The sequence below is a fragment of the Gossypium raimondii genome, chromosome 1 (assembly GCF_025698545.1).
Source record: "Gossypium raimondii isolate GPD5lz chromosome 1, ASM2569854v1, whole genome shotgun sequence".
NCBI lineage: Eukaryota > Viridiplantae > Streptophyta > Magnoliopsida > Malvales > Malvaceae > Gossypium > Gossypium raimondii.
In genome coordinates, this window is record NC_068565.1 from 27,236,926 (window position 1) to 27,254,469 (window position 17,544).

Here is a 17,544-nt window from a genome sequence, read left to right on the forward strand (position 1 = left end):
CTTGTGTTGAGCCATAAGCCTTGATGTGGGCTACAAGTAAGGATGACATCGGTAATTGTATTTTTTTCAGATTCTCAGAGATTTTATTTCTTACCTGCACCCAAATTATCGGGGGCATATCGGGCATAAAGTGCACATCTCTTAGCCTATAAATAAGAGGCATCAATTAATCAACCCATTCATTAAACACAATTTTTTTTGTTTTATTTTCTTCTCATGTTTGTGTAATCAAAACTTTTCTATTCCTAAGTGAAGATAATCATGAGCGAGGATTACTCCAAATCCACGCTTCAATATATTTATCAATGAGTATTCTCCTATCTCTCTATTATTATTTTATTTATATTTTGTTTCTTTGATCAATTAGCATTTGTATAAATAATTGAATGATTTCTTGCACTTATTTCATATCTTGCATGATTTGATTAATAAAATAATTAATTTGTTAAGTTATTATTTATCCAAAATTGGTTGTTTATTCAAGGGTACTTAGTATATTAGAAAGTGACATCCCTGATAGAATATCAAGATAGGTGAGACTAGAAGGGTATCCTATTGTGTATAACTTGTGCCAAGCGATGAGATCAAAAGGGTATCCATAAGCCTAGGAAGAGACTGGAAGGGTGACTTAGGTGGTAATCCTTAATAAAGATGAACTGAGAGGGTAGCCTTAGCTAAGGGTGATAAATAACTCAATTTAGGATAATTAATTATTTAATTAGAAAATTAGGGATTTAATTGATCATAGGCTAGAGGCTCACATTGTCGACATTAGGAATAGGAAAGTCTATTAGGTTAATTTAGATTAGTTAATTTAATTTTTTTAATTAAAATATCAATTTAGATTCACACTACTAATTTATTACTCGATTAGATTAGTAATAATTTTTTGTAATTAATTTAATATTAATTTCTCCAATCTGCAATCCGTTGGGTATAATCCTCGTAGTACTTACCCGTGTTACGTTTGTAATACTTACTATATTACAATTTGACCCGTACACTTGTGAACACCGTCGAATTAATTTAATATATTTTTGGTGTGATATTTAACTATAAACGATTACACATTTATAGGCGGTTAGTTCACTTGGAGGCGATGATCTCCCAAACAATCTGACTGATAGAGTCCACCAAAGATCTACAGAGAGAAAGGATGTATGCCTAGTACTATGTAACACATAATAGTCCATGGTGGCTATCAGTCGAGGAAGTCTGCTAAGGGCTACCTTGGGTGGACAGTCTACTAGGAAGTAGCAGAAGACATAATTTGTTGAGAGTTATCTATTGAACTCAATCTCTTAGAAGATTGGACAAGGAGAACTAATATCTTAGGAGTACATTGTGAGGTATGAATCCACCAAAAAGAGTGTAACACCCCAAAACCCAACCCAAAAGTTTCTATCGAATCTCGGACATTACATTAACCACCGAAGTGATCCTACAGTAATTTACAAAAAGAATTGTTTAAAACTTATTCCGAATACAGTTTGCTAAAATAGAACTAAATTGTCTAACTATTTATGTTTTGAAACAATAATTAAGTGGCATTAAAAAAATTAGGAATAAAACAATTTAACGTTTCTTGTAAAGTTTCAAAATACATCAATTTTTCCAAAATGTAACTTGAAATTTCAGATTAGAAATTGTGCGAAAAATATGTTGTTTTCTCAAATGTGTGTGAACTTTGAAACAATAGCAGAAAACCCAATTAAAACCAGCGCGTGAAACTTTCAAAATGTTGTTCAAACCTGAAATCACGTAGTTTAACGAAAAGTTCAAACCTTAACCCATACCACAGTTTATATAATCGCTTTACAAATAATCTTAAAACCAACCGTATAAAAATTATGAAAATTTTAACTAAACCAAATCAAACCAAACTTTCTGAGACCTCCCATGTGCCTAGTCCATAGCTTAGTCTCGCGAAATACCTAAAATAAAGAAAACTAAGAGGGGGTGAGCTACTCGAGCTCAGTGTGAGTTCGAAATCAAAAAAAAATTAGTTGACAAAGTAGCAAAGAGAATAATTTCGATGTGTGCACACAGACAGTGAACAAATAACTTATAACAGTAAACAGTCTTATGAGCAGTCCATTAACAAACATAACATAGAGATATTATCATTAAACTCATTAGTTACAAGACATGTCGGACTATTCAAATTATTATGCAATTAACCCCTCAACCATACAGACAAACTTATACCCAAATGTGAAATTAGTGCAACAGAATAAAAATCCCACCCAACCAACCAAACACCACTCCGACCACCCTACACACCATAATTGGACTAAAGAAAGCCCTATCCACCCTGAACATCACATAGGACCATATCAGGTCCATCCACCCTACAAATGTGGAACTAAGCCACTCGAATTAAGATATGCAGTCGAGTTGACATATGTATAAATCATGCGGTAATCCGTTGTACAGAAATATTACAACTGAACTGCCGAATTAGTCATCCTTCTCTTTGGAACCAAAAACCCCAATTTTATGCAAATATATGAATGCACACCAAACACTAATAGTCTCATAGATACAGAAACTCATATTCAGTCGATCAATTTCAGAATTAGTTTTACTTGTATTACAATTAATATTTAACGATAACAAAAATATCTCAAATTCATTTATCACATCACCTAAACACATGAGCAAACAATTAAATTAAATCATGTAATTGTAAATACACACTCAAATCTAAGCGAAAAATTTACAGAGGCCTCAACGAACGTTGGACTACACAGTAATTGAAACGGGTCAATTTACGACACAAAACAAAAATTTACAAAATAGGGCCACACGGCCGTGTAGAAGGATCTAGGCCATATGAAGAACAACATGGCTTCGTGAAAGAGGCACACACTCGTGTACAAGAAACACACGTCCGTGTGGAAGAAGCACACGACCGTGTGGAGGAGACACACACCCGTGTGTTTGAGTTACATGGCCGTGTGAGTAGCCCGTGTAACTCACTATCCAAAAATGCCAAATTAAGGAGCAGAGTTGACATGGACGTGGGGAAACTAACATGCCCGTGTGGCTAAGGGACACGACTTGTGCCCTAGGCACATGCTCGTGTGAAAATCAACATTTCCCCAAACAGTGCCACACGGCACTAAAACTCATCGACAACCCTAATCTCCCAAAGTCACATAGCCGTGTGGACCGCCTGTGTGCGGCGCACGCCTGTGTGGCCACCTGTGTGGTCACAAAATCATACTGAAACAGCTGAAACTGAGAATTTGCAACAGTAAAACAGACCCTAATCACTAATGGTTCAGAAACTCACCTTAAATTGGGATCTCAAGCACCAAAAACTGACTGATTTGCCTCCACAAACACACCAATCTATTATTATCATACCAAAGTAACACAAAAGAACTAACAAAAAGTTGTTCTAAAAAAATCAGAGAACACTTCTTACTCTACTTCCACTTCAATTTCTTGAATTACCCGAACACCAATCAATGAAATCAAATGAAACCCAATGATTTCCAACAAAAATTCAAAGGAGAACAAAACAAAAGTGACGATAAAGAGAATTCAAGGGGAAAGAAATGTAAAATTTTAGAAATCTAGGAGAAAAGAAAGAAAATAAATAAATGAGAAAGAGGGAGAGAAAAGAGGAACGTGAAAATAAAATTTTTGGGATAACTCCCTATTCCAAATTAGAAATTAAAATTAAATAAAAATAAATATGCATTTAAACTTAAAAACAAATCTAAAACAAAATTAACTCCTCTAAACACACATGACGGCTCGAACCCGGGATTATAACAGCCTATTTTTAGTGAAATCAGAATAGTAGTTTTGAAACCACAAATCTAACGTAAAAATATTTATTTTATTATTATTTTAATGTCTACAGAATATTAGTAAGGTCGTATAAAAATTTCATTATGAAATTTTGACGTTTGCATGCTTAATTAAGGAAAAATGACTAAATTATAAAAGGTGCAAAATTAGAGTTGTATAAGTTAAAGGTACTAAATGGTTATGCTATTAAATGGTTAAGGGATTTATGTTGTAATTAGACCATTTCTATTATGAGTGGACTTTTATGGACATCATTTAAATGATTTAAAAGGTTAATGTATAAGGTTATATAGGTAATTTAATTAATAAGTTAAGTAAAATAATCAAAACAAAGTTATCATATTTGTTTGTTCATCACTACCACTAAAATAGACCTAAGAAAAGCCATTAAAGAAGCTTGAAGGTTCGGCCAAGCTCTACCTTGTGCATGTGAGTGAGTTTTCATCTCGTTTTAAATTATTTTTATGTTTTTAAAGTCGTCGTAACTTAATCTATCTAGCCCAGGGACTAATTTGCAAAATTTTAAAAAGGTTAGGGTTTTACCGTGAATGTATCATGTGGTTTTTGATGTTTGATGGAAGAAAATGAATCCTTGGTGATTTATAAACAACTTTTGTAAATTATTTTTTGTTGAAAATGTCGATTAGGGATTTATTTGCAAAATGTGTAAAATAAAAGGTGAAATTATGAAATAATGAATTGTATGAGTTGCTATGAGTGTATATTGAATTCGGCTAGCTTTGTATGTGGATGAAATTGCATGAATTTCATATTAGGGATAAAAGTGTAAATTTGCAAAAGTGTGTATTTTGGACTGAATTGAGTAGAATGAACATTGAATGGATTGAATTTGATTATTTAGATCAAGTTAAGCCTCGTATAGATCTAGATCGAGGGAAAGATAAAGTATCGGACTAGTCAATCCTATTTCGTCGGTTTTGTGATCGAGATAAGTTTGTATGTTTAAATAGTGTTTTAATGTATTTAATTTAAATGCTATTCTGTTATTTATCATATTATGCTTCGAAAAACAATCCAACGACGTTACAGAGACTATCGAGCCCCGTTTGAGACATAGAAATATATAGGATACAAATGACATGTCATTAGGGTTACCATGTTTCAGGTGTTGGTCCTAAACGTCCTACCGATGGCTGAGTTCCGGCATTTGTTTCGAATACTCATCAGCTTGTGTGAGCGGCATTGTATAGCTACGTTTCGACCGTTAGCTTGTGTGAGTAGGCCCATTTATGGCTCGTATGAGCGTTTACGTAAAGGAAAAAGAAAGGAATGGTTTTGACCATGTGTTAGCACACTTTGTGTGAGATTCCCGTGTATTTGATATTATGCTAAGTGGTTCAACGGGCGTGTAAAGGGATGAACCAGTAAGGGTTCCGATCGATTACACTATGAAATTATAGAAATTTATAAAGTCTTGATGAACAAAGTATGTATAGCCATGTTATGAAAAGGATGAATTCATATGCATTATGATTATGAGATTTACCTTACCATGTGATGAATTTTGCTAAGATATGTGATTAAGTACTAACTTGTGTTGTTGGTGATGCTTAGGCTTGTGTCAAGCTTGTGTTGGATTGATTCATGTCTATTTTTATGATTATGCATTGAAATGGTAAGTTTTGTTCATGATTTACGAACTTACTAAGCATTGTCTGCTTACGTCGTTTTTCTTTTCTATGTTTTATAGATCATCGAAAGCTCGATCAGTTTGGAAGCTCGTTGGAGACCTATCACACTATCCAGCAACTATCTTAGTAGATTTTGATGTTTTGAGTCATGGTTATAATGGAATATATAGGTTAATTGTGCTTGATGAGATTGCCATTATGTTCGGCTTGTAAATGTGGTATCATTGGTTGATGAACTTTTAGCATTTTAATGCTTTGATGGTTGGTGTTGAAATGGTCAAGTGAAGTTATGTTTTGGATGACCAATTTGGTATGTTTGAATGTGAGTTTGGCATGTGGTCATTGTGGTAATTTTCGTATGGAATTAGGTTATAAATGTATGGTTGATGAATGGCTAAATTATGCATGTGTTTAAGTATATTTGATTGTTGAGATTGAGGTGCCTTTTGGCATAATGGTTGTATGGATTGATGTCATATTGAATTACCTTTTATTATGCATGTTATAGGTATGTTTTGAAGCTTGATTGGTTGTACAAATGGCTTGTAGGTGTAAGCTTGATTTGGGTGAAAGAAATGGCTTGAAATTGACCTATTTCTTGTCTGCATGGCCTAAGACACATGCGTGTGTCTCAGCCGTGTGTGACACATGGCCATGCAACACGGTCGTGTCTCCCCTGTAGGTTTTAAAGGATTTCAAGTCAGGCAGTTACACAGCCTAGCACACGGCCTGGCAAACTGGCATGTGAGGCAAATTCGAGAGTTACACGGCCTAGCACACGGGCGTGTGGCTTGGCCGTGTAAGCCAAGTCAGCGAGTTACACGGGTACAGACACGAGCTGGGACACGGCTGTGTGGCCCTATTTTAAATGTCCACACGACGTGAGACATGGGCGTGTGTCTCAACTGTGTGAGTTACACGGCCTAGCCACACAGCCATGTGACCCCTACAGTATGACTTTTTTTTTATCTTTTTCTATAAAATTCTAAATGTTTCTGATTTAGTCCCAAATCGATTCTAAAGTGTTTCTAGGGCCTCAAAGACTCGAATAAGGGACTTTATGCATGAGTTTGGATAAATTATATTTTGATTTATGAAATTTTTTAAATTGAATGTTTTAAGTTACAATTTTATGGTAATGCTCCGTAACCCTATTCCGGTGACGGATACAAGTTACGGGTGTTACAAGGACCCAAAGATAAACTAACACACCCACTACCACCAAACCAGTAAACTCATTCTGACACTAAAATGCGATAATAAACTCAACTGCTTACCCTACTCACATACCCAAACTACAAACCTTAAAACTTCTAACCCTAAATGTTGGGGTGTTACAACTCAACCCTTCTTAAATAAATTTTGTCCCCAAAATTTTCTACTACTGAGCAGTCACCTAAATGCAAAAATCTCACCACTACGCTCCCACTACGCAACTCTGATCCCAACACACCACCATACTAAACCTTAAAATCTCACACACACGCTTAGTCAATCATTGTCGGATATGTGATTAATTTCATACATGGAAATTTACACAAATCACATACACAACATTAAATTTAAAACATATAAATATACAATTTAATTACACGAACTTACTTGGCTAAATTGTAGAAATACCAAAATTTAGGGGCATTTTGGAAATTTTTTATTTTCCTCGATTTTTCACCCGATCTTGATCTAAATTAATAATTTCATTCAATATATTAATTTAGACGATAAAACAATTTATTTCATGCAATTTGGTCATTTTTGAAATTTTTACAAAATTGCCCCTAAAGTTTTACTTTTATTCAATTTAGTCCCTGAACCCAAAACATGCAAATTAACCATTTTTAAGGCAAACCCATGCTAGCTGAATATTGATAGCATTCAATGCAGCCCATTTTTGCAATAATTTCACAAAAAAACCCTTGTATTTTTACTAACTTAACAAATTAATCCTTAATCGAAAAATTTATCAAAATCACTTAACAAAATACTTTTAATTAGCAACTAATATCTAAAATTCATCATTTAACATCAAAAATCATATAGATTCATCAATGGAAACATCCAAAATCTTTAACAAAATAAAAAACAAAGGTAATGTTTAGTTGGACCTAATTGTAACAATCTCAAAAACATAAAAATTACAAGAAAAAGAGACTAAATTAACTAACCAATTGAACTTGGAACTTTGAAACCCCTAAGGCCTTCGTCTCCTTCTTTCTCCCTTTTCTTTTTCATTCTTTCTTTCTTTTTTCTTCTTTTGTTTTTACTTTGTTTCTTTTTAATTCTTTTATTTTATTATTTTGTTTTATTATATATTAATATATTATAATATAATATAATATATATACTTAACACTTAAGGTTTATTTTATAATATATATAATAAATTCACAAAAAATCTACCTTATGCCGCCTCATAAAGAAACAATGGCATAATTGCTTCTTTAGTCTCTTTAATTTTCTTTAGTCTCTTTAATATAATATAATATATATACTTAACACTTAAGGTTTACTTTATAATATATATAATAAATTCACAAAAAATCTACCTTATGTTACCTCATAAAGAAACAATGGCATCATTGCTTCTTTAGTCTCTTTAATTTTCTTTAATCTATAACTCAACTTTCACCCTTTATGCAATTTAGTCCTTATACCTAATTATTCTTAATTCACTATCAAAATGTTAAAAATTTTCCATAAAACTTTAATACCACTTTAATGACACTCCGTAAATATTTATAAAAATATTTACGACTCGGTTTATAGAAATAAGATCCCGATACCTCATTTTTTAAAACCACTTGAACTAAGATTTTATCACTCGAATCTAATAATTCTTTATAAGATAGAAATTATTAATTCAAAAATCTTTTTAAAACCATATTTGACTTGTAAATATTAAATAATAAAATTTACGAACTTGTTCGTCAGATTTAGTAGTCTCGAACCACTATTTTTAGCACTACTGAAAATTGGGTTATTAGCATTTAAGCCTTTCACATAATTCTCAATCATAAACCTTAATTTTGATATTTGACTTACGGCAAAAAGACAAAGCCAATAACCATAGTTTTGACTTTATGAAAAAAAGAATCCAATATAATATTTACAATAGGATTTATAAATAAACGTAAAAATATATTAGGAAATTTGCTTTAAAAAATTTGTATAAAGTACAAACTATGTAAGTTGTATTTTATGAGTTTGGATACCAGAGAGTAACTTAAAAAAGGAATATCGCCACATGATGCCTATTTGTGTTTAAAAGAAAAAGCTTGTGACGATTTTGTTTGATTTAGAAAAGTAACGAATTTTCATACGTATTGGCCAAGAAAACTCATTATTTATTCTTATTCAATCCAAACACTGTGATGGCTTTTCCCCACTGCAATTATCATCATTTATATTTGTTCCTATATTTATAATATTTGTGTCTGTAGAACTGTCAGTATGGTGAGTGGAGTTTAACTTTAAACGGAGAAAAGTTTTATCAATATTCATACAAAAGATTTAAAATAAAGTTGCAAAATATAAACTTTTAAGCAAATGTTAGTTGGGTTAAAGTAAAATTGATGTATTGCGAATTCTATTTTTTATTTAAAAATAATAAATTATACTTTTATCAAAAATTAATTGATACTTTTAATAAATTTTATATATTTATATTATTAAAATTAATTTATGTAGATATAAATGTAACACGTCATATATTATTATTTAATTATTCTATCAATTATATTAATTTTTAACAATAAAAATTTAATTTATTTTTAATTTAATATACATAAACTAATTTAATTAATTTTTAAATAAATTAAAAAAATACGACTCCAATATAGTGGTCACCGTAAAACATATTAGCTAAAAGAACCCAAAAGAAGTCTCCCCACCACAGTGCACCCTCTCTTTTTCTTTCTATAAATTCCTCTCTTCCAACGCAACAAACAAGCGCACCACCATTCTCTCTCTGGGAAATTAAAAAAAGAAAGAAAGCAGGGAAATGCTTAATCTATGGAATCTTCTCTTCCTCTCCTTTGTTCATTTCTCATCATTCAGTGTAATCATATTGTTTTCTATTTTCATTTTATTTTGGTTATAATATTTACTTATTTTCATGGGTTAATTGCAGGTTACTTTGGGTGGGGTGTCGGGAAACCCATTTACTCCAAAATCCTCCTTCATTCGTTATTGGAACAAAGAGGTCCACAAGGAAATACCCAACACCCATTTTTTACTCTCTAAAGTTTCACCATTAACTGCCGTCGACTCCGCCAGTTTCTCGAAACTCGCCGCCCACAACAACCTCGCTTCTCGTCTTCCTTCCTTTTGTTCCTCCGCTAAACTCTTTTGCTTCCCCGACTTATCGTCCAGTCTCGAGAAACATTCCAAAGACGTTAACTTCGCCTTCTACCTCGACAGGAACTTCACTAATTACGGCTCCGATCGACTCGCTGGACTCGACTCCTTCAAGAACTACTCTGAAAACGACAACGTTGTCGTTGACTCTTTTCGTCGCTACAGCCGGGACTCCGCGGGTCACAAGGACCAATTCTCCAATTACGCCAGTGCATCAAATGTCGTCGACCAGAGCTTCAACACCTACGGCGGAGCCGCCACTGGTGGTTCCGGGAACTTCAACAACTACAACCATGAAGTCAACGTCCCTAACCTCCGATTCACTTCGTATTCGGATGATTCTAACGGGCATGGGCAGACATTCACGCACTACACAGAGGAGACCAACGCCGGGCAGCAGTCATTTTCAAATTACGGCAAAAACGGTAATGGCGTCCCTAACGACTTTACAAGTTACGGTAAAGATTCGAATGTGATGGGGTCGGACTTTTCTGGCTATGGAAAAACGGCGAATGGAGCTAAAGATACTTTCACTTCGTATGCATTCGATTCCAATAATCCTGTAAATGGTTTCAAGAGTTATGGAGACGGTGGCAATGCGGCTGTTGACAGTTTCTCAAGTTACCGGGACCAATCCAATGTGGGTGACAGCTCTTTCCAATCTTATGCCAAAAGTTCTAACGGAGCGAAAGTTGATTTCGACAACTATGGCCAATCTTTCAACGAAGGAACCGAAAAATTCACTGGATATGGGCAAGGAGCCGATGGGCAGTCCATAGGATTCAAGATCTATGGAAGAAACACCACTTTCAAGGATTATACAAAGAAGGGTGTCACTTTCAGTAGATACAGCAATGAGAGTTCAACAGCTTCAGGTAAAGTTGTGGTAAGTAAGTGGGTGGAGCCGGGTAAGTTCTTCCGGGAAAAGATGTTGAAGCGAGGAAAGGTGATTCCAATGCCGGACATTAAGGATAAGATGCCGGCGAGGTCGTTTTTGCCACGGACTATCCTTTCCAAAATACCCTTTTCGTCTTCCGAGATTGACCAACTGAAATGGATATTCCACGCAGGGGACAACTCCACACTGGGGACCATAATGCTGGATGCTTTAAAAGAGTGCGAGCGACCGCCGAGCCCGGGCGAGACGAAGCGCTGCGTGGGCTCGGCCGAGGACATGGTCGACTTCGCCACCTCTGTTCTGGGGCGGAACGTGGAGGTTCGTACCACCCAAAACGTTAATGGGTCAAAGAAGAATATAATGATAGGAAGTGTTGGAAAAATCAATGGTGGGAAAGTGACTAAATCTGTTTCGTGTCACCAGAGTTTGTACCCGTATTTACTTTACTATTGCCACTCGGTTCCCAAGGTCCGGGTCTATGAAGCTGATATTCTGGATCCAAATTCAATGGAGAAGATTAACCATGGTGTTGCCATCTGTCATTTGGACACATCTAGTTGGAGTTCGGGTCATGGAGCTTTCTTGGCTTTAGGTTCGGGTCCGGGTCGAATAGAAGTTTGTCATTGGATATTTGAGAATGATATGACATGGACAATAGCCGATTCCTGATAAGCAAGAAGGGGGTTTTATGGTTCTAGTTCAAGTTTGGGAGGGCAAATTCCTATAAGGATTTCGCTACCTTCTTAAGATTATCATATATAATATTATTGAAAATGAAGAATAAAGTTGTTAACTCTACACTTAAAAAAAGAAAAAGTAAAGTAAAAAATATCATTAAATTATTGTTATATTTCGTTCATTAAACTTTTATTTTTTAGTTATTAAATTATTTGATTTAATTTTTTAATTATTAAACTATTCAAATTAAATTTTTGATCACCAAATATTAATGGCAGTTTGAATTTTGTTGAAAGTACTTATTTAAATTTTTATTAGTCTAATAATAAATTTGGCTCTCAATATTTATAAAATTTATTGTTTTAGTCTAATATGTAATATATATTCAAAAATGTGTATACTTATGTTGAATAAACAAAATGGAAGAAAAAACTGTGGTATGTACAATGAAACAAAATGGAAGAAAAAAAAACTGGTATGTACAATGAAACAAAATAAGGAAAAATAAGGGGAATGAAAGTTAGCACTTTTCTAAAGAGCAAATATATTTTGCATACTTGGTCCATCTAAAGTTTCCACAAAAAAAAAAAAAAAACTATCCACGGGCTTGGAACCCAAATAGAAGAAACTTTCAAGAAAACAAATTATTTTTGCTCCAGCTCAAACTGCTTCCTTCCAAATTAAACAAACCCGCAAACATTATATTTATATATACACACATCAATAACTATATCAATTTACATTTTTGCTTCTTTGAAGATGAATATAAAGTATAATACAATTATTAAAAACTAAATTTATTTTTTTATAAAAATGAACAAATTAATACTAACTTCTTTTAGATTTAATTAAATCCACATCTTCTTAAAATGCACAGATAATTAAATCAAATTCAATTGTGGTTGTCGAAAGTCCTTTTCAATTTATGAAATTCAAACACCTTTTGGGGTTTGATCAACGAAGGAAATTATAAAATAATTAGAATTTTCATTAAAAATTTTATATTAAATTATACTAAAAGGAAATGTATTGTCTTGTAACACCCCTTTACCCGGTCTGGTTGTCGAACCCAAGTAATAGAATGCTACAAACAAATACAAAACAATTACATGCAATTTATTAACCAAAATCTCAATTAAATATCATTACATCACATATGATCAAGTATAACATGTAATTCAATCAATTTTGGGTTTATATCGAGCTTATGAAAGCTTAAAACCAACCCGGTATCAAACAAGGAAAATTTTGAAACAAAAACAAAAAGATAGGAAAAAGCTGCAAACAGGTGTCACATGGCCGTGTCCCCTCACCCTGTGGAAGGCTGAGGGCATGTGGGGTGGATCACATGACCATGTGGGCAATTCGTGTAACAGCCTGATGCTGTGTAGGTTGGAGTCACGCGGTCTTGCGAACAAACTGTGTAACTCACTAATGTCGTATGGGTCAGAAGTGTAAATATACCAAATATGTTACACGACCGTGTCGTTGGGCCTTGTAACAAAATGTGGCCGTGTGCACCAAAAAAAACTCAAAAACATAGATCACACAACCATGCCATATGCGGTGTATGGTGCACAACCGTGTGTCGGGCTGTGTGTACCTGAAAATACCTTTCAATACAAGTTTTCTAACTTTAATTCACTTAGACTTCAAGCAACCATTATGACATATCTCAACCAATTCAAAAACATCAAAATCATAAAAAAAATGTCACTTATAAATATCATCCTAAGTGCCTAACCTATATGCTATAATTGGCACCTCAATCAACAATTCAAAATCAACCAAATGACCACATTCAACCATACCAATATGCCTTCAATGGCACATCAAAACAACAAACCAAACATGCATTCATTTTACCATTCAAACCATCTCACAATTTGCTCCAAATCAACCTTATAACTTATTAACTAAATCTACCAAATCATTTCAAGCATGACATAGGCATAGACATCATATTTCTCTATTTGTTCCATGGCATATCACCTAATTACCTTATAACCAAATAACATACATACCAACTAGTTAACAAAATATCATTATCATGATCATTGCCATCACGCACATGTATATACATATGAATCTCAAAATGCCAACAAAATTCAAAATGTACATCATATAACCATAAGAATTCTTAGGTGCATGGCAAGACCAAAATAAATCATCACCAACACTTGAGTCTGGGATTACTACTAGATGCTAAGTTGACGATCGAATCGTAAAGTTCCTAACCTACGCACGGAAAATAAAACCGTATGTTGAGTATAACTCCATGGTATTCCTATAATCCGAACAATAAACATAACATAAATCATTTTTAAATGCATAAGCTAAAAATGAATGGTAATATGCAATTAACATGTCATTAATGTCAATTCACATATATTCTTTGTTCAAACTAACACATCTTGTTAATATAAATACATAGCAATCCACTTCGCATACCATTTGGTATCTCAATTTCCAATTCCATGTATTCAATGAGCATATCTACCATTGTTCAACTCATGTCACAAATAGACATTCCAATTGACATTTTTCTTCCATTTCATGTCCATTTGTCATCTCAACATCAATTACCACATCTCATATCAATTTTCCAATCTCAAGGATGTTAGAATCGTAAAATAATATATGATATAAAACTTAAAAAACCATAAACCATGATCTGTCATGTCAAATCATCAAGAATAAATCAAGAATAAAATTAGATGCGGAAGCGTACCTGAATTCATTGATTTCTTAAAATCTATGGATCTTGCGATTTTAATATTCCAAATTACCATATAAGTAATCTAAAGAAGATGACTCTCTTTTCTAAAGATGGGATATTAGAAAAGTTATCTTATGTGTAATTTGGGGACCATAACCCTAATATATAACTTTTGCATATTAACCCTAATTTCTAATCAACCCGTCATTAATTAGAAATTAGTTACTAGAGTATCTGCACATATTTGACTCATACTTTATTTAATAATTAAAGCTTAATAAACCTTAACCAAATTAGATCACTTTTAAATTAGGCTAACCTATTATGAAAGTAAATAATAACATGCAATTACCCTTATTATATATGCCATGTCCATATTTTCGAACAATCTCCCACTTGGGCCACGTATATATACTAATTACTCTATAATTACATGTCATTATATAACCTTATGAGCTTAAAAATTTACTGTCATATCCAAAAGGTATTCCGAACAATCTCGTCCCTTAATTATGTTAACATAGAACCAAGGCAACTTTTGTAACATCTCGTTTTTTAGTGGTGACAGAACAGTGGTTTCGGGACCAAAAATTTTAATCGTGTTGGCCTGTAAATATTATTTATATAATATTTATGCATTCATATGTGTCGTATTAAAATTTGGCTAAGAAATTTTATTGTTTAGATAGTTAATTAAAGAAAAAGGACTAAATTATAAAAAGTACAAAACTTAGTAATTATTGTATTTAAGTGATTAAATAGCTTAATTAATAAATGAGGAAGGACCTATGTAGCAATTAGTCCCTATTTTATAATGTTGGACAACATTATGGATGAAAATCATAAAATAATACAAGTTTCAAAGGCAAAATGGTAAAATATTATAAAATTAAAACAAAATTAAATGAAGTAAAAGGCATTCTCATATTCATTCTTCTTCATCTTTGCCAAAATACCATGAAAGAGTACTTGAAGAATCGACCAAGACTGATATTTTGCATGTAAGTGAAATTGATGCCCATTTCTTGTAATTTTTATGTTTTTGTGATCGTTACAACTAAGTCCAGCTAGCTCGCACCTCCATTTGTTAATATATTAAAATTTTTAGAAGTTTCCATTGATGAATCTTGAATTTTTTTGATGATAGCTATGTGTTTGAAGCTTTGATTTTGGTATTTGGTTGTTTTGTGAAGTGCTTTTTGTCAGATTTTGGTTTAAGGATTAAATTGTTAAAATGTCAAAATTTCAAAGTTTGATAGTGAATTTGAGGTATAATAAGGACTTTTAAAGAGCCTGGAATATTTTATTGTAATTTGGTTCTTAGAAATTGGTCAATTAGATGAATACCGAGTTAGAGGACTAAATTGCAAAAGTTGTAAAAGTTTAGGGAAAATGTGTAATTAATGAAAAGTTAATGGTCATATACATTGAATGGAATGTGAAATATGTATGAGATTAATATATTGCATTTAATCATTACATAGATCAAAACTTGGATAAAAAAGACAATAACCGAGGAAAAGAGAAAATAGCGGATTAGTTCCTGCGTGTTGGTCAGAATCGAATAGTAGGTAAGTTCATGGTATTTCAATATGTAATTTAATTTCTATTTGTGTTCTTATATTAATATTCTTTAATTAATATGTTTATAGAAAATTATTGCATACGTGCCCCTGTTTGTACTTCGGTACCCCTGAATGCACATACGTGCTCCTATTTGTACTTCGATACCTTGAATGCACATTCGTGCCCCTGTTTATACTTCGGTAACTCTGAATCAAATAGTATATAAACTATATTTATTTGGTTTTGGATTAAATGTTATACTATGTCCGTACTAAGCTTTATAAGCTTATCAATTCTTATGGATTGTTTTGTAGATAACGTTGCTGAGAGTTTGGAAGGATCATTCAACCGGTTCACATTATCCATCTAAGTTGGTAGTTTTTGTGTCTCCTAGGGTAGTGACATGTATATATAGATAAATGTGTTAGTTTGGTACACTTTGATACTTTATCAAATTATGTCACTTGGTTATTTTAATATACTTGTAAATAAGGTTCTTTTTTTGTGTAATCGAGTGGTTTGAAGATGATTATTTGTGGTATGCTTTAGTACATATTTTGTAACACTCCTAGTCCGTATCCGTCGTCGGATTAGGGCTGCGAAGTGTTACCGGAGCATAACATCATACAATGAACATTTAGATAACATTAACAATTCATCACATAAATCATAGCAACATCAACTATAAATCATGCATATGGTCCCTTTTATGAGCCCTCGAGGCTCTAAAAAGACATTAGGAACGAATCGAGACTAAATCGAAAACACATGAAAATTTTTGGAAAAAGTTAAAATATTTCAAAGAGACATGCCCATGTCGTAGGCCGTGTGGGTATTTGAAATAGGGACACACGGGCATGTCCCATACTGTGTGCCAGACGCCTGTGTGCCAGGCCGTGTACCCTTCGAAATAACCTCACATGCCTGTGTGCCAGGCTGTGTGCTAGGCCGTGTCACAACCTGACTTGTAACCCTTTGAAAGCTACAGGGGACACACGGCCGTGTCACCTAACAGTGTGTCACACATGGCTGAGATACACGCCTGTGTCTCTACCCGTGTGGACAAAAAATATGCCATTTTCAAGCCATTTTTCTCACCCAAATTCATACCACTTCTATAAGCCAAAAACATCTATAACCAAGCATCCAAAACTCACTTGACATATGCAAAATTCAAACTTAAACAACCTAAAATGGCACCTCAACTTCCACAATCAAATTTACCTAAACAACTATCCAATTAATTCATGTTTAAATCATACCAATTGAACAACCATAAAGCCACATTTTCCATATTGTTCATGCACCAAAAATATATATACACAATAAGTACCATTATAACTATTCGCTTACCTATCATGCATCTTACCAATTGGACCAAAACCAATTACATTCAAAGCTACCATACCATTCCCATCAACATTTTATTGCCATCAACTTAACTAACACAAACATCAAATTAACATCCACACATAATACCATATAATCTTAATATCATACCAACTAGTTCATCAACCAAAATAACACATATACAAGCCACACATAATGGCTAAAATCATTAAACAAAATGCCTATACATGCCTTTATAACCATGACTCAAAATCATCAAAATATACCGATATAACCGATGGATATTGTGATGAATCTCTGACAACTTCCAATCCGAACGAGCTTCCGATTATCTAGAAACACAAAGGAAAATAACACAAAGTAAGCATATAATGCTTAGTAAGTTCGTAATTCATAAATAAAGCTTACCATTTCAATTTATAATCATAAAAGCAATTTGAGATAATCCAACATGACTTGGCATTAGCCCAAGCAACAACAACCTTTCAAATTAGACAATCA

General features: G+C 33.2%; 1 protein-coding gene across 1 annotated transcript; it reads left to right on the forward strand.

The window, feature by feature from the left end:
- Nucleotides 1–9,380: 9,380 nt before the first annotated feature.
- Nucleotides 9,381–11,578, forward strand: LOC105785504 (polygalacturonase 1 beta-like protein 3). The gene is made up of 2 exons (XM_012611602.2): nt 9,381–9,533; nt 9,606–11,578. Exons 1-2 carry the CDS (start codon nt 9,477–9,479, stop codon nt 11,397–11,399), a joined length of 1,851 nt encoding a protein of 616 aa, XP_012467056.1. The 5' UTR covers nt 9,381–9,476; the 3' UTR covers nt 11,400–11,578.
- Nucleotides 11,579–17,544: the final 5,966 nt, after the last annotated feature.

Excerpts from the sequence above, each read along its gene's own strand:
- LOC105785504 (XM_012611602.2), top strand. The coding sequence starts at position 9,477 with ATGCTTAATCTATGGAATCTTCTCTTCCTCTCCTTTGTTCATTTCTCA. Across the intron at positions 9,534-9,605 it reads TTCATTTCTCATCATTCAGT|GTTACTTTGGGTGGGGTGTC; the intron begins GTAATCATATTG and ends GGTTAATTGCAG.